Source organism: Formica exsecta, unplaced genomic scaffold (genome assembly GCF_003651465.1).
Source record: "Formica exsecta isolate Colony F162 unplaced genomic scaffold, ASM365146v1 scaffold318, whole genome shotgun sequence".
Classification (NCBI taxonomy): Eukaryota; Metazoa; Arthropoda; class Insecta; order Hymenoptera; family Formicidae; genus Formica; species Formica exsecta.
The window spans coordinates 420,290-439,059 of record NW_021850434.1 but is presented as its reverse complement, the minus strand read 5'-3'; the positions used below and the strand labels follow the sequence as shown (position 1 = coordinate 439,059).

Below are 18,770 nucleotides of genomic sequence, written 5' to 3'. Positions count from 1 at the left end.
GTTTTTATTAATAACAGTACGATTTATATAATATTGCAGCGATAAATGTGCGATATCAAATTTTCAGCCACATTTCTCTCTTAATATTTCCATATCCTTTCCTACAGGAAATATATGTACAAAAGCTACAATTCATTTTTATATACAACCTCGTGTTATACATATAGGTTTAAGAGTATTCACGTCAAAAATTCAAAACGACGCAACAGCGTCATCCCAGATTGTTCTTCTCGTCTAAGTAATTTAATCCACTGTATCGCAAATACATATAAATTGTTACAAGTTTGTGGAATAAATAAATCTAATCTAAAATTTAAATACGAAATTGTACCATTTTTATACGTTATATATTATATAATATTATCGACAAACGCATTTACTTTACATTTCCTCGGTATATACAAGATACGTTAGAGAATAATTGTATTCTCCTCAAGTGTTTTTCCGTACTTAATAATTAATTACACGCGTAACAGAAAATTTTTGCGCGTCGAATCATCCCGCTTGATGGCAGAATTGGGCCTGCAAATGGTTCGGCGTCGTCGGTGTGAGTGGCGTCAACGGTGTGAGTGGCGTCAACGGACTACCAGGACTCTCGCTACCATTGCTCGCCTGATAACCGCCGAGATAAGCGCCCACCACATTCACCCCACCGGAATATAGATCGACGGGATGATGTTGCATCGGTGGCGAATGATGCACTGCAAACACGCACGAGAGTATAGACTTAGTTTAAAAATCTCGAGGGATATCTTTCCCCGCATAAACAAAGAACTTACTTTGAGTCTTAATCTTGCCGCTGTGCTTCTTCTGCCTCGCTCGGGAGTTTTGAAACCAGACCTGCGTGACCCTCTTGCTGAGACCGGTCACCTGAGCTATTCTTTCGAGATCCTGGCCGTCGGGATTGCTGTCTAGCTGGAAGTTAGCCTGAAGGACCGCGAGTTGCTCCTCGGTAAAGGTCGTCCTCACGCGCTTCGTCTTGCTGCCCTTACCGCCGTGTTCGGAGTCACAGTCTTCCGACGAGGACGTGTTGTTACCCTCGACCACGTCGAGATAATGCGCCTTGCAGAGCAGTCGGGCGTCCAGAAGCGCGAACTGCTCGCCCGTGGACAATTGACGGGAACAGGCGTCGCAGGCGAAGCAGGCCAAATGATAGACCCTGTCTTTGGCCCTTCTCACCCAATCCCCGGCGCCCATGCTACGTCCGCACTTGGCGCATTTCGCGCCGAAAGTTCTGTGAACACGAATACAGCGCGTGACGAATCCATCCACGAAGTTAACTCTCCGACAAGCGTTAGGAAAATTAATTGACGTACGTAATCACCGACAAAAAGTGTTCCGGCCGATAGCGGTATCCATTTATCATTCGCTTACCGTCATTCATCATCCATCGATTCACGCGGGCCTCTCTTTTTGGGCCGAGAAGCGTCGGCCACGAATAGATGCTAATAGACACGGTCTCCGCGTATCGGATTTAATCGCGGGGACACAGGCGAAAAACTATTTTTATCTCGCTGACGGCAGGTTCATCCGGGACCTCACCGAGCGCGAGGACTCTCGGCGGCACAATCCTGTCCTCATTAACATACTACTCGAGCCACCCGATGTCTTCCCGACAAGGCATGGAGCCTCCTCCACGTTTTGGGGATCGGTATCACGATTCGAGAAGTAGATTACGTCGAGATTATCTCGATGTCTCAGTCATGCGGCTTCCGTTCCCTATACAAATGACACGGTCTCTTTGAATTTATGCCGACGGGAAACAAGCGGAGGATCTCCGGTACTAGGAATGTCGGGAAAAGACACGTCGAGGAGAACGGCGAGAAAATAATCACCGCGAAAAAAAAGCAGGGCGAAATAAACGAACATGGAATTTAGCAAAGATCGTGAAGCAGGAGAGAAGGAAAAGAAGAGAGAAAAATAAGGAGGGAGCACGAAGAGCAAAGGAGAAAAAGTAGAAGAATGCATCAACGACCGATCGACCACGGCGTTATTGTATGGAAAAATATGGTAAGCTCGTGGAGAGGGATTAGTCTTCGCGTCTGCATAGTCATCGTCGCATGACGCGATGTTTTTCGGGATATTACTGGTTATGGTGATCGCGCAAAGGGCACGCCTAGAAGCTAGTTCGTACCGATCTCGACTCTCTATGATCCGCCTGTTTGATCGATAACTCTTTAAAGCGTCGAAATAAAGACAAGGATCTCGTCATATCTCTAGCTAACGCATTACCTCGCGTTTAACTTTTATTTGCATACGCACTTTTTCTTCGAAGAATTTTCCCAATTCTCGCGATTTTGCGTTTAACGCGAGAGTATTTTCTCAAAGACAAATGAAGATTTCGCGTCGTGAAAATAAGATTTTCTCACCATCTCCGACAAGTCATTTCAGGTAAATAGTAGCCGCCGTTCTTTTTGCCATCTATCTCCTTCTGCAACCCAAGAACGAGGGTTTAACACATATCGGAGGATAGAAGGACGACGGGGGAATCTCTTGTATATCCGGCGGCGACGCAAACTGGTATTGGGTATCAATAAATCTTCAGGGCCGTACGCGCGCGTCGGCTACCAAACGGCCCCGCCCTAATTTATTCATTTGTTCTTCCACATAGGCGGGCCCTATAAGTCAACGGGGGATTAAGTTAGGCGCTCGCTGAACCCGCGCGCACGATACGACGCTGCGAGGAGCATGCTCGAATCCCGTCGGCACGGGGGACCCCGGGATCGAGGATCGGCGGGTTCATGATATCAGCAGGCGAAGTTAATTGCGTCTCGGTAGCGCGGATCGAGGCAGCTCGTACCGTCGTAATTTCCCGCTACGGTTCCTTACATTTCTCTTATCACGCCATCGTTATTTTTTGCACGTTCCGCTAAAAGGATATCGAAGACGAGCGCGAGTTATATCACGCTGCGTTATATTATTGCTCTAATAAAATTACGATTGTTTAGCTTCCCAGCTAAACATTATCGAAGAATTGCAGTTATTTCGCTTCAAGGTATGCGGCCTTAAGTGCCGGCAGAAATGGAAAAGATAACGCGGCGACAGGTGGTGGTCCCCGCATCGATGGCACCGCTCTTTTACGTTGACCGCACTGAATCGAGAGAAACGGAATCTCTCGTGGAGGAGGAAACCGCTAATAGAGCGATTTTTGCCGCGCGGGACCACGAATCACTTTGACGTCCGAGGTCTTCTTTTTTCGGTCGAAACGTACGAAAGCGACGAAAGCGGGAAAAGGATTGGAGGCCCCGGCGTCGAAGAAGCGTAAAGGTGCGCGGGCCTCGCCGAGAGGTCGGGTGAATATTTATTAATTTCAAAGACCACGCTCTCTCTCTCTCTCTCTCTCTCTTTCTCTCTCTGTCTCTCCTCTTCTCTTCTCTCGCTCCCTCGCTCGTCTGAAAGGAAGCACCGCGCGTCTCGCGCTCGGATGAAGGAGGGAAGGAGGAACGCGGTTCGAGGATCGCAGCTGGCTTCGGTGCCTTACGAGGCGAATTCCTCAGTCCTCCGGAACACTGACACTAGGCAGTCCCATCTCGAGTGACTCGGCACCCACATATACACATACGCGTATATTTGGTATACGAAGCGCGAAGTAACCCGCTTTCGGGACATTGATAAATTAACGATAGCCCGTGTGATATTCCCTCACCGCCGATGAAATATTAACTATCGTGCGACCCAAGGATGTTATTTTTTTTTCAATTGTCAGAGTCTTCAGAATTGACTTTTTGCTTCTAAACAGAGCTGGAAAAATTTTTCCCGAATATTGTACTTGTACGTAATGAAGATATACATATGTAAGGGATAATTCGACTGATTATGCGCGAAGGACGAAATAGCGACAGAAACGTATATCTCCTCCAAAGCGGAGGAGATCTCGCGAATATATAAGTCAGAACTTAATATTTATTTTTTTTTTCCGTGCATGATCACGCGCGCGAGACAGTGAGACGTCGAGACGTCAACGTGACTCGCAGCTCGTGCTGTGCGTGAGCATGCGTGATACACGAATGCGCGGTGACGTGAATAGCCGGCAATACGTGAGGTCCGTGCCGGAGAAAGAGGAAAGGGAGGAGGTGGAGGAGAGGAGAAAGAAGACGAAGATGCAGACTACATTGGAAGACATTAATCACCCAATGGCGACTCTCTCTCTCGCGCGCGCATCTCGGACATCCAATATACGCGCGCTTATGTGGATATCTATCTGTAGAAATATCTATCTTTAACCCACGCGCGAGACCAAGCCACGTGACTGTTCGCAATCGACGATCCGACCTGTGCTTGTATTTTGCCCAAGGAACAAGAGATCTCTAATGGCTTAACTTTCATGGGAGCGCGGGATGATATCCAGCGTGTATCGCACGTGACGCGATGTCGCACGTGCGTGTCGTGAACGTTTATTCATCGTAAGTCCGACGCATGACAATTCTTTTTATGGATCGCTCGTAGCCGCGGTAGCCGAGAAACGTCGTCTTAACGTCGGACTTCAGGCCGACTTGATCTCGAATCGCATCAGCGGGGCGCCGAAGCCGGATATTATTCGGCTCATCGATAACACTCGACCCGTCGTAATCCCTGACTGCACCAGGGGACAAGTAGCCCGATCGAACTGTCATTCCGTCGCGGATGGAACCGAAGCGCGACGTTCAGAATTCCGAATGGATCTCGGAAGCGTTAAATTCCATCGCTTTCGCGGTAAACGCGATTAACCCTCTTGGGAATGTAAATTCTGCATGTAAATGTTTGCACTTACAAGGCGTAATCGTGCCTGCAGTAGAGCCGCATGCCGCGCAGGAAGCACGAGTGCTGATCGTGCAGGGGCCTGGCACAGGCGCAACACTTTAGGCATCTGGAGTGCCAGGTACGGCCTCCTACGCACAGGACGGTGCGTTCGCGTACGCTCTCTCCGCAGCCGCCGCAGTCCATTTCGATAGTGTCGTATCCGTTATCGTTGCCGCCCTTCTTCACGACGGCGACGTTGTTGTTATTGCTGGTATTATTATTATTGTTTTTGTTGTTATTATTGTTGTTGTTATTGTTGTTCGGGCACAGAACGTCATCCGCGCATTCGGACTCCGTCTCCATCTCGGTCTGCAAGAACAACAATATATGGAATTATATATACATTATTATATATACATATAATGAAACTTTAAAGAAATTGCGCTGGTATTTTATTTTCTCTAACGTGCCACGAAAAGATATTTTTGTAAACTTACTATAACTTTTAAATGATAATTAATAATAATGCCGCGAATGAAACGCGATGGGAGGGGAAGTCGATTCGTAAAATATGTGAAGAAAAAAAGGCGAGTTGATATCGGGGATCGTTCTCGAGTCGGTGAGAGACGTCCTAGAGACTCGGCTAGGAAGACTCCGAATTCCCGATTAATGCTGGTAAAGTGAAATGATCTGCCGCGTCGGAACGCGTAGAATGATAAACGATCCGTGCCTTCGACGACGCGTATCTTTTGCATAATTGCGATTCCACGTCCTCGTGTTTGTGTGCGATGGTATAATTATCCACGAAATCGCGTACCGATGGATGGTCCTAAAATTGGATCGTGCCAAAAATTAGCACGATTTGTTTTTTTTTTTTTATAACTCGAATTAAACATATATTATTTAATTCGGCGTCGAATCGAGATTCGTGTGAGCCGGCCGTATTAAAAATCGTACGGATGCATCCCGCTGCGATTAATAACAATCTCTATACTCGTAGAGCGGCATCGCATCGGTGTACTTCTTCGTCGATGATACTCTTTTTCCGGTATCGATGCCAGGCCGACAACGCGACGGCGCTCATTGTACCCGGAGATAAAACGCGAAGATATCGCCTATCAGATCCTCGCGCATTTTTCTCGCCGTGTCCTGTCGCACGCGCTCACATCGGGTCGTTTATGCAGATCTTTCATATGTAATGGTCGATAATATTAATTGACACGCGAATAATGTACGTGAGGATCATTGTGCGTTCGCCCCAGGGGATATTCGATGGGTTAATTAACCTCTAGTGATTAGCGCGTTCTCATTCCCTTATATGCGAATTCCGTGCCGATGTACGTGAAAAAGATACTCCGATAAGAAATATTTCCAAACTATCGGAGAATAAAAAGAGTGGTGGACAAATATCTTTTGACGTGCGAGAAAGAAAAAAAACGCGAAAATCATCGAAGATTATCGTCGGCCACCTGACATCGAGAAAACTGACGACGACGACGACGATGATGGCCAATTTCGAGGATTCTTCCGCCTCTTTCGTCTTCGTCTTCTGTTGCCACTTAGATGCCTCGTGTGTTCTACGCTTCGTTCTACACGCGGTGTACCAGTGTAATCATTTCATGTGCACAACCGGACAGCTATTGATTTATGACTCGCCGAAGGCAAAGCTGAACTTCCCACTCGTGATTTATGTCTCGTGACTTTTCTCTGTCTTCTCGCGTGTGGAAACCACCTTCGTGAACCGCGTATCGCACCGAGAGTCGCGATACCTCGATTTATTAATACCGTCGCGCCAGGTGATGAGTTTTAAGTGTCGCGCGAAGGATCTCTCGAGAGCTCGGGAGCTCTCGAAAGGACATACTTCGTCGAGAGAGATGATTAGTGAAAAAAATTATTGAAACGAATTACACGAATAACGGCAGGCAATGCGTTACATAGAAACGTTCAAACGAACGTTGATCAAGATAGATCTACGTGAATCTTAAACATGCGAATTAACACATGAATGATTATACACGCGCATGAATATGTACGAATTAATAGAAATAAAGAATAAATTAAGAATAGAGTATTATATGCACATTTCTCCGAGATGTTAATGAACGAATAATAGGGCAGCGCCGCTTATTACACAAGAATTTTATATATATTATATATATGAAAGTTCTCTCGATGGAACAGGCTTGACCGTGGGACTTTATTGTGCCTGCTCAAATTTATGATCGTTCGACGAAAACCAAACCAATCCTGCATGCCAAGCGATAATTTACGGCAGCCTCAAATTCAACCTGACTCCTTGAAAATGCCCGATCTTTTTACGGTTATTTGTAAATAATAAAAGAACAACAGCGTTTATTTGATTCAATTAAAAGCACGATGAATAAATTTTATTAACATGAGTAGAAGAAATAATCTTACTTTTTGAATTTAAAATGTTAAATGTGTAATCAAGCTAAATGAATTAATTTCAGTGCGCTTATTATTCGTAAAGCATATATTGCGTCCACGCATGTCAAGATGCGTAACTCGCGCCACGTGCATACACACTCCCTCTCTCTCTCTCCCTCTTTTAAGAGTAGGTAAGAAAAGATTAAGATCTGACAAAATTCCCCCCACTCGCGTATTCGAACTGACGAGTTCCATTTTCGTGTTCGTTGCTCGTTTTGGAATGCGCTTTCTGCAATCAGCGAGCGGTAAGAAAGAATAATAGGCTCCATTTTTTATTCGTCAACGAGCCGGGGCCGAGAATGTAGATGAGCTGACAAAGTGAGAAATGTGGAGGAGATGAAGCCGGGCCCCGGCTCGTCGCGGCGCGAAGACTACCGGACTACCGGATACATCAGTGAACCACCGGATCTTCTTCCTGTCTGATCTCGCGGTTTCGATATTTATATTTTATTTAGAACTATGTTTTTTTCTCTTAACTAACTCGGGAATTATTCAAATGGCGATAAAAATACTCCTCTTAAATTCAAGCTTGTAAAAGATAAATCACACGCTGATCTTTCAACAACGTATTTTTTTTGCAAAATATATTAGTGTCTTCCAAAAATTTTTAAAAATTGCTCGGAAAATTAGAAAATTGAAAGCAAGGGAAATTTTTAAAAATTGCTCGAAAAATTAGAAAATTGAAAGCAAGGGAAAGTCGTGATATTTCAAGTTTGCACATATAAATATTTATTTATATATCGATCAATTCAAAAGAGAGAGAAAAAACGTACCTTCATATTTACACCGCTGCTATTAATCCAGACGCGATTACATGCTTCTTCTCTTCTTCATTTCGAGACTAATCAGGGGTTGATTTGTCCGAGTTACATTATTCTTGCGCAATCCTTCAGTCTCTTCTCACGTTCGTCCTCGCATGTATCTATTAAGTATTGCAAACGTTCGCCACTAACTTATCCCACAGATTCGCCGCGATTCAGTCCGATAATCTAATCGTGCGTTCCGATCATTCGTCATTCGTTTACGCAGATGCGCGGGTGTCGGAAACTACGGCTCGCAAAGAATCGAACGACATCCTGCTCGGATCGATGCTAAGAGAAGACTGGTGTTCTCGCTACTGCCCCTACCACGTCGCTCGATGGGCGCGATGGGACGATGGGACTCGTATACTCGCCTGTGCGTGGGGATAGTCCAACACTCGCACATTAGCGATAGCTCGGTTGCCTAGCACGCATATTTTAATGACAACCAAATTATATCTTTTTTTCTCGGAATGGGCTTTGGATAAAAAATATTGAAGTCTCTTACAATGTATAAAATAATATCACAAGTTGTGACATCGTACTATCTAGCAATGCATTAATATATTTTATCATAAAAATTGATATCTCAGCCTAATAACATTGATTGCTACAAATGACAGATATTCGTTTTCAACCTCAGGATGCGATATCTCGCGTAGAGAAAGAGAGAGATAGAAAATATCAAAGCTATCATAGCAGTGCGACAACACATGAATTCACGAACTTACATATGTGTCAGTTTGAGGGGGTTGCGAGATAGGTAGGTGATAATAGGTGGCACGGTGAGGATCGGGGAACGTGGTCTCGAGTTGGGGTGAGAGTCGTGGAATAAGCTCCGCCCATGATGCCCGCCCATGGTCCTCGCGGACGGCGACGCATGTGTGTGTATGTGTGCGAGTATAGATAGAAGATACACTCTCCGGTGGAGAGGATAGACGGTGGGTCGCGCGCGCCGCGCGAGTGGGGTACCTTATTGTCGGCGGCCAAACTGCCGAATAGAATTTCAACGGTGATTCGCAAACTCCTACCGAGCCCGAGAGTCTTCGCGCAAACTTCGTTTGCAAGTCCGGGCACATCCGGATATCGGCGTCCCCTGATTCAGGAAAAAGCGCGGGCGTTCTTGCACTCTCGTATTTATCAAACCGTACATATTCCCTGTACAAGAGTATATACGAGAGATACTGCACTATATTTATCACAATTATTCTAGGCGACATCATACTTGGATTATATAATATATGCCTTTTTGTAAAAATAATTTTTTAAAATGAATTTTTCAATATTTCTCTCTCTCTCTATTTTTCTATTTTAAATAGAAGAAAAGAGAACGCGTTTATAATACAATTTCATGCTAATTATATAGAATAAAATAAATTCTTTCGGAGTTTTCGAAGAAGTTCGAAGAACACCTGTTTGTATTTTCACCGCGCCAAAGAGCCCGAGTCGTAAATCATCCCCGAATGGACTGGTGGCTTTTATCACTGCTCTCCTGTATCCCGTTTATATACTATATTTCTACTTCTTTCTTATATATACCTTCTACGTATGCTTAAACCACAACACACACAGGCATATGTCCACGCCCAAAATGAATATGAATTTCTCGCATCACGGAAACTGTCAAACTGGTCTTCGGTTCTGTCGCCGTATGTTTTATTACCTAATACTAACTCGTGATCCGTAAAAAAATGCCTTGCTTCTTAAACGCTCTATGCCTGTAGAAAAATAAACCGATTAACAATCATACTGTATTTGATAAATTAATTCCTATCGCGCCCTGTTAATCATTATTATCTAATTGAATCTAAACATTAGAAAATTCAAAAAAATATAAAATAAGAAAATTCAAAAGAATTTGTACATCCTCGGTGGATGCACATCATACATTTTGGAGAGTCACGCGGTGTCTTTATTTATTAACTAATGTATTGGATAGATTAATTCCTATCGCGCCCTGTTAATCATTATTATCTAATTTAATCTAAACATTAGAAAATTCAGAAAAATATTAAACAAAAAAATTCAGAAAAATTTGTGCATCTTCAGTGGATGCACATTATACATTTTGCAAAGTCACGCGGCGCCTTTATTTATTAACTAAAATAAACGCGTAACCACGTAAATTTACCTCCGTACGCCGGCCTCTCGTACGGTTCGTGCTGCTTCGAGAAACGAGAGAGCCATTAGTAACGCTTACCCGGCATAAAGCGAGAAAAATGGCGGTCGAATTATTCCGGTGGCGGAGCCAACTGTGAACAAAGGTCCTTCCTCGCGAGGAGCCCGGTGTATCCTCTCGCGGCACAAACCCGCGGGGTTCCACCCCGTCGGTGCCGAACAAATCGAAGGCGACAACGCGACGGCACGGTTGGATGCGGCTCGTTGCACGAGCCGTTCGTATATAGATACAAGCCCATTAATCGATGCGATCGAGAGCCGAGCCCGTCGACGATCACCGAGAAATATACTGTAGCGGTACAGCAGTCATCCGCATCTTTTAACATAATAAAGAAAAAAAAAATTGGATAATTAATAACGTGTCCTAGAAGGGTTCCAGATTCCTCTCCCGATCGCGAGTATTTAAAGATATTGACGCTGCGGAGATTGTTAGATATATTTTACAGTTATTAATTTTTATGATCTAATAATAGGTTTTATTAGAAATACTTAAACACCTACGCAGCTAGATAGGCGTGATTATTATCTATGCCTGACATATCGAGTTTTGATCCTGATACTCCCTCGTCTTTTTATCCCTATTGATCGTCCTTCGCTTGCTGCCCGCATTTTACACGCCGTGTTAAAGAGGCTTTCAGCTCTCAGCGGGTTTCCTAAAAAAGCTCAGAAAGAAAGAGAGAGAGACAGAGAAGTCCTCGGTTAAGTATATATATACGGCACCTCTATTATTATCATTAGAATGATCACCTACGGACCTGTTCGCGTTCGACTGGGATGCGCCACGAGATCCCGAGCAGAAAACGTGGCTCTATTGTCGCCGAATTCCCGAGAGCTCCCGTAAAAGAATACAAATTCGAGAAAGCAGGCTAGCGTGCGCCTCGCTCGCACCACTAACCGCCTGCTGTGCAAACAGCAGGAACGTTATAAAAAAATCCGGTTCACTGCTTCTCAACCGAAGACGCGAGTGTTTAACAAACGTACTATCTATCTCGCCTCCGCGTTTACGTGGACCATATGAAACAGTCGCACAAGCGATAAGAACAAAAATTGTAACACCGGCCTTGGCCTGATAAATCTTGACCAGCTGATACAAATGTCACGACATTTCGCATTCTTTAATTTTCGTAAACGAAAACGCGATAAAGAATACTTCTGGAAAATTCAAAATACAGAAGGGAAAGGAAATAGGATTCATCGCGCGCGTATTTTTTTATCTATCAATTATTTGATTAATACGGAATCGATTTTTTCCCCCCAAAAAAAAAAAAAAATTACCGGACCGCAAGTAAATTTCTACAAGTGATAATATAACGACAAATGTGAATTCTTACAAGCGATTGAAAGTTAAACGTATTTCACGATTCGAAAATATGAGAATAGACAAGAGAAAATAATTTTACAATAATTTTGCAAATTTGGAATTTCCAGTTTGTACCTTCCCACAACACAGACGACAAGTATTTGCAATGGCAACAGCGAGCCGACGCGACGCTCTCTCATCCTCCGTTCGCATCCTACATTCAGCTTCCTGCTCTGTGATCTCAGGGCGCCTGTGTTTCATCCCTCTTGAAGTTAGCTAACAGCAGGATCCTGCACAATATAGTCGTGATTGCAAATCCGCTCGTTATCGTCAAAACTGTGCTCGACCTTACGAAAACCATCCCCCGCCCCCTACGCGCTCTCTCTCTCTCTCTCTCTTGTCTACCTCTCTCTATCTTTCTATAGCAATATACATCGTAATTTCTTTAACAAAATAAAAGTATTCTTTTTCGTACACGAATTTTTTTCTCGGGTAATCATCATCTATTTGACGTCGACGAAAGATGTGTGATGCTCGGAAAAACAAAGGAGGGAGAATTTAGTTTACTCCGTGCTGCACACACGTACACAAATCTGAATAACAGTTTTTTGCTCAAAGACGTGCACTAAATAAGACATTTACTTGAATTCTAATTGAAATCTAGTGAAAGTACAAGTTCTTTATCGCTGAGAAATAACAACAAAGTGCGAAAGATCGAAAGATGCGCAATTAAAAACGGTTTTACGCATATTCGGCCGAGTCAATAATTGCGAGAATCAATAAATAGCACATATTTGCTTACGTACGAAATAAAAAAAAAAAAAAAAGACGGAATGTGTGCCGGTGCAGGTCGAAACACATTTCTGTCAGAGAGACCGATCAAATATTACCCGGGGAAACATTCCGATGATTGCACAGGTGCGAGAAGATCGATCTCTCCGATCGACGTACCCATGAAATTATCTCTTCTCTGAATATTATATGTCGGCGAAATAATAAGCATAGCTCTCGACGCACTTGACACATCTAGTAGTCGGTAATCAATCGAGAGTTGTATTAAATTTAATATGTTAAACGTAGATCCTCATATGAAATTTTTTTATATTTGCCTTTGTATATCCTTCTCATACGATTCTAAGGTCAAGTACGCTACAAAGATCACTACTCCCGATACTCGAGGATGGTCGATGACAAGGGTCGCGCGGAACAATAACGGAGGATTTGGTAGCGCATGCCGATGACTCACCTGTAATAGCACAGATCGTTTCGTCAACGATAATGCCACGATCTAAACGACCTTTAGTCTCCCTATTCTCTCTTTCCCAGAAAAATCGATCAACATTTCATGATTACATCCGATATTTTGTTAGTTTAGCAGATAAATATAAAAAAATGTAGCAATACAATAAACAGGTGTTTAACTGTTACACAATATATTTATCTATCGTGCCCCGCATTTCTTTTCGTGGAAATTTGTTATCAACCTGTAAATATTTATATACATATACATATATATATATATATATATATATAAGTTAATCCCTGTATCTCTCCATCCATCTCGGCCGTATACGCGTACGTGGACACATAAATGCGTAAAGCCGTTTTTCCTGCGGGTGGCAAGATTTCTTTCCATGGGAATGCATCGTTTCCGCTTCGATCGCAGGTGCATCGGGGCCTCAAAGATCGGATAAAGCCGCACCGATGATTCAGCGAGATGCGAGTCGACTCGGCTCGACGCGGCTCGCGTATGCCGATAATATTCGCGATAATTAGCGACGCGAGAGATGCTACGCCGATAAAATCGTCTTTCGTCGATTGTCAATTGTCAGTTTCCATCGTGGGACCGCTATAGCTCTAAAAATCGAGTCACGCTATCGAGATATACGAAAACGATCTCTGTATTCGTTCGCGATAACAGTATAATGGGTTAAGACTTATATATGGCAATACCTTCTTCATCGAAGATCCATAGACATAGTAGGGGAAAGTAGGCTAAAATCGGGTACTTTTTTGGATTTGTTTTCCAACAAAAAATCAGAGAGTAAAAAAAATTTTGCTGACCGTTAGTACTGTTTAGTGGACTTCAAACTATAAGAAAATGATACTAGTTGCTGAAAAAAAAATATTCGATTACCAAGGATAACAAGATTTTGTGGAGAAGTCAAAATTCCTGGTAATATCGGGTACCCATTTGAAAATATGTAAAACACTGTGCAATTACGAAATCTAGATTTATTTTAATCAAAATACAATACAAAGATGTATTCTATTGACAAAAATCACAAATAAAAATATTCTCTTGTTCTATATTGCTGCAGGACTTTCTTATTTAATTCTTTAACTTTAAGGGTCTCAAAAAGTTTTTTTTTAGTGGTTTTTTTTTTCTGAGTGATAGTTTTCGTTTTCCACTGCTTTTTGCAGGGAGACAAAGTCAGGATAAGAGTTTTTCCTCTTTTCATTACATGAGGCGTGTAGGTACCCGGTTTTGTCCCAACACAAAGGAAAATAACAAACACGGTGGCTATATATTTCGGCGTACAAAGTGACGATCAAAACTAGTGTGATATATTCTCTAATATGTACAGAATGCAATGCTGCATTTACCGAAGCAAATGCTCTGTGTAGAAAAAATTCATAACGATTCGATTGTTGCCCCGATATCGATCTTTTTTGGTTCAAAAATTTTGAACTTCTCTCAAAAAAGAAATATCATTTGCACGTGAGCACGGTTCATCTCAAAATAATAATGGCATCAATCTACAACTAATAACACGAGTTAGCCAAAGACAGTAGCACTTATCACGAAGAAACAGAGATACCCGGTTTGACCCGCCTACCCGGTTTTATCCTACTTTCCCCTATATCTAGACCGAGTGTTAAGGAGTGGGAATCGTCAAATATTAGACAGAGATAGCATGCTTTGTATCATTATTCTATCTTCGTCTTTTCATCTCCTCTACTTTTCTTTTCCCAATTAACGAAGGTTTCTTTACCTTAGCACGTGTCGTTAGAAAAAGATAGATTGGTGATCGTACAGCAGCTATCTCTTTCTATTTTTTGATGCGTTCTGACTACGGGAGATGTAGAGACCGCGCGGTCTAGATATTATACGTCTATGCAAAAATCAAACTCACTAATACGTATTACGGTTATACAGTTTGGATCATCGATAAGATCACAGTCGACGTGTTCGCGTGGGATCGTCCGGTCGACGTCGCGGGACGAAATCGCCGGCGGTCCCGACAGGACCGTCGCAGAGATCGCAGGACATCGCAGACAGGAGCGTGCAAAAGGACCGACATTACATAATGTAATAGCGTAAGGTCACGTGCCGGCGTTCGGAGCCCCGGAATGAGATTCATTCGGGACCCACCCGGATCTCTCGATTGTCGGGTGCGCACGGTGCTCGGTAGAAAAGGGGGTTCGATGAGACGTTGTCGCGACGAGAAACGCGTCGCTACGCCCGCGTATAGCTACGTGGGTTTCATCCCTCTCGAGTCAACGTTCACAATGAACCGCACCCCGCGCACGGTGGTACCGAGCTGTAATCCGATTATTCCTTTCGAACCAGCGAACACGGCCCACACCGCGAGACCACTTCCGCCTCGCGTCGATAAGCTCTTATATCGCAATTGCAACTACGAGATGCATCGTGAAAAATGTTTAATCCTTTTCTCGCACCATGAAATCAAAAGCGAGTACGTCTAATAAATAAAAAAAAAAAAAAAACTAAAATAAAAATGTAAAAAAAAAAAAAAAAAAAAAAAAACTAGAATGATAATGTAAAAGAAAGAAATAAAAACATCAAAAAGAAAAAGAAAATTTTTACATGTATATACGCGCGCAGGATTCTCTCCCAAATAATCATGGTCTCCTTATTAAGTCATTTGCATGAACGGAGAATCGGCGATTACTTTGATCCGGATGCGCCGCTCGTTTTTGCCATGTAGTCGAAAACGTTGCGCCGATAAAGGATACGGAGTAGCCGGTCGCGTATCCGAAATGTAACATACGCGATGCGTCGAACAAACCACCGTAGACGAGACAGAGAGAGAAGCGCGTGCACCGAATTAGTATTTAAAAATATGCGCGCCGATAGATGCGGTTTCCGTGTCGCGCGCTCTCGGCATCTCCCATAAATATGAGATAACGCCCCGTACGGAGATACGTACGAGAATCTATAATTCTTAGTGGCCTCACTTAAGGGTCTAATACGTACCCCGTATCGTACTCCGTGGACGATAACGATCACGCGCTCTACTCGTAAAAGGATCGTGCTACCATCGACGATTGCGCGTTAAAGTTCATTAACCAGAATAACAGATTCGAATATTGATTAATAAAAATATAAGCTTAGTCTGTTAATTATCAAGAGCGTTATGCCCTAATACTTTTGTCCAGAATAGTAGGAATAAAAGGAGAAAAGTTGACAGATTATGTATGCCTGATCAAAAAAATTGTGTAGAATTACTTGCGCGCGATCCTGCTTCTTCAATCCTCTCTCGTATCAGCCGACAGAAAAGTAAAATGGCCGTTCGCGTAAATTCGGCCGTGGTCTTGTTGATCGATAAAAGCGTCGCGACGCTGGGCGTGTCCGTTCCATGCCGCCTCCGCAACGTTCCGCGAATCGTCGCGAATCTCCCGGAAATTTTACGGATAAGTGGCCTCGGGGCGAAAAGGCTAGATACCGGTTGCCTTATCTTCTTGTAGCGTTGAGAAGAAATCGTCAATCCTGCAAGTAAATATTTCAATATATTAGTGAAGAGCGCACCACATAATTAATTATGTATGTACATTTTTGTATAATGTTATAGATATACGTATATAAATATGTGAAAACAACTTAAATTTGTATTATCGTATTAATTTTAAATTTTCTTTTTTAGCTTTATAGCTTCAATTACTTCATGAAGGCATTGTTTAAAAGGATTAAATTCTCGCTCTTCAAGTGCAATGCTAACGAAAAGTCTGTTCTTCACTTTTCTCTCTCTCTCTCTCTCTCTCGCGTTTATCCCACGATAAATTCCACAGCGTCGGCACTTTCTGGAAAACGGATATTATTCTCCTTCGCCCGCATTTAATTTTGTTCCCATTGAACCGATATTCGTAGACGTTACCCCCGTCTCAATAAAGCGATCTTTTTTTGTTTCTCTTTCCATCTCCGACCCCGTTCTCTTTATTTCTCTGTCAACGTAGTCGCGGAGATGCAGACGGCAGGATCCAGAACGAAGGAGCGTAAACGGATTAAGAGGGTCCTGCCGGATGACTAAGTTTTAGCCAGACCAGCGCCGGCGCCAAATCCAATTTGATCTTAACGTTAACTCGATCCCGCGTACGGTTACACGCCGAATTAACCGTCGTTGACAACCGTCGTTGAGCTTTTGGCCGATGGCTGAAAAATATTCCTCGCGAAGTTAACGATATGTGGCCGACAAGTGGCGGGTATATCGATACTCATCGTATTAAGATTATAAAATCCAAAGCATTGTACATATACTTCTGAACTATTTTGTCGTAAAAAATAATAAATTGTATTCGTCGAATTAAAAGAAGAATTAAAATTCAAATAATTTCGAGCCCCGAGCCAGGGCCACCGATTGCACCGTGAAAATTAATTAAGGTTCTGTTATCGAGAAAAAGATTTGTACCGATCGTAGTCGAAGAAGATTGAGGCAAGTTACGAAAATTGCTTTCTGGTTGCGTGCATCGTCTTCGAGAGAGGCCTCCTCTTCGGAGACGATTACTCCGAGGCGAAGGGCAGTAAGCAGGATTCGGCAAAATTGGGGAGAACAGGGGGTGAATTCGGTCCGAGTTCGGGTCCGGTTTATCGAGCTGGAACAACAAGCGGCAATCAGGCATAACTCGATCATTTCATTCTTCCGTGCCTTTCTCCCTTCGTCGCCGCGTTACGACAGTTCGCGATTCTCGCGAATACACGTCCGCACGTACACCAATCCATAGTAGCCGGAGACTTCACCCTCACTCGAGTCTCTCCTCCGTATCTTTCATCCTGACGGAGAATCGAGAATTCCAAATCCCAAATCCCAAACATCTCTCTGAGCGGAGCGTATTGTACGCGAGCGGAATATTTTTTGGGAGAGATATCTGTGTGTATGTATAAGAACGTTATCGAAGATACAATTCGCTCAGCGAGTGTCATCGCGTAAAAACCGAGATAATAATTCTCTTACAACGCGCCTGTCCGAGTCTCTATTCGCGCATACACATATATACATATATGTATATATACGATAAGTGTTCGATCGACACAGGCTTACCTCGCCGTGTCCTCCATATCCGCTAAATATGCACCCTCGACTGGTCCAGGCGATTGATCAATTCGACGAGTATATATCGGCCACGGGTGGATTAATGGGAGAAAAGTGCGCAGCCCCGTAATTTCTGAAACGATAATTTCAGTTATTGACGGTGATTACGAATGGCATTACGATCATTGATCCCGAGGGACCAATAAAAAAAAAAAAATAAAAAATTCGAAACTTCTTTCATTTAGATATTTCACATATTCTTATCAATTCTAAACTTTGTCGATTTTTATTTCCATCACTTTTCTGTTGTACAATATTTCGTTACACTTTTCGATTACACATGTATCTCATCGTAATTCCGGATTACCTAAACTCCGCAGCGCTACTCCGAAATTTCTCTAATCCTCGCGCGATGTTAAATGAACTATCGACGATCGAGTTAGGCGGATACCGAGTGACCTCAGGCTTAGAATCCGCCACGATTCTCCTTTTACACGGTTCCCTCTCGCCGTGCAATATTATTCGGTCCACTTGTCGGCACCCCTCGGTCAATGCGAAGTTTGCTCGCATGTGTATTCATGAAACAACGGCGGGGCGATAAAGATCGACGCCTCTCTCTTTCTCTCTCTTACTCTTTCTTTGTAGAAATCTGATATTTTTAATGACTGAAAATAATATAGTGTTATTTACGTGTACAATAGATAAATTGTCTCTCGGTGATTGTCTCGCTACATCGTGTAACCGCAATAATGGCGATTGATAGACCGTCTATGCGACAGAAAAAACTCGGAAAGATACGCGCGCGCGCGCAGTCGTGCGTTAATCAAGCCGCGATCGGCGCAAGGCATCAAAGGGCGTCCGATCAAATTGGAAATTCATTGCATGCAAATCACAATGAGAAAGAAAGAGAGAGAGAGAGAGAGAGAGAGAGAAATTTATTTCTTCCTTTATATCTCTCCGCGTGAACCCACCGCTTCTCAATCGCTTCTTTCCCTGCCTCTCATCCTCTTCCTCCTTCCTCTTCCTTCCTTCCTTCCTGTCAAACCGAGCTCG

General features: G+C 43.3%; 1 protein-coding gene across 4 annotated transcripts; it reads right to left on the bottom strand.

Annotated features, from left to right (window-relative positions):
- Positions 1-12: 12 nt before the first annotated feature.
- Positions 13-18,739, bottom strand: LOC115237999 (LIM/homeobox protein Awh-like). 4 transcript variants are annotated; one of them, XM_029811460.1, is made up of 8 exons: positions 18,689-18,739; positions 17,727-17,850; positions 17,097-17,280; positions 15,920-16,180; positions 7,941-8,089; positions 4,751-5,088; positions 780-1,234; positions 13-701 (listed from the first exon to the last, which is right to left on the bottom strand). In XM_029811460.1, exons 5-8 carry the CDS (start codon positions 7,944-7,946, stop codon positions 496-498), a joined length of 1,005 nt encoding a protein of 334 aa, XP_029667320.1. In that variant the 5' UTR covers positions 7,947-8,089; positions 15,920-16,180; positions 17,097-17,280; positions 17,727-17,850; positions 18,689-18,739; the 3' UTR covers positions 13-495. The 4 variants fall into 4 exon arrangements, with proteins under 4 accessions (XP_029667320.1, XP_029667324.1, XP_029667323.1 ...); XM_029811464.1 differs by lacking the exon at positions 7,941-8,089; XM_029811463.1 differs by lacking the exon at positions 17,097-17,280.
- Positions 18,740-18,770: the final 31 nt, after the last annotated feature.

What these genes read in the sequence shown, in the direction of transcription:
- LOC115237999 (XM_029811460.1), bottom strand. An exon ending in TGCAGGCACGATTACGCCTT is followed by an intron (nt 1,235 to 4,750) that starts GTAAGTGCAAAC and finishes TCGTGTTCACAG; the next exon opens with AACTTTCGGCGCGAAATGCG. An exon ending in CGGCAAGATTAAGACTCAAA is followed by an intron (nt 702 to 779) that starts GTAAGTTCTTTG and finishes GCGTGTTTGCAG; the next exon opens with TGCATCATTCGCCACCGATG.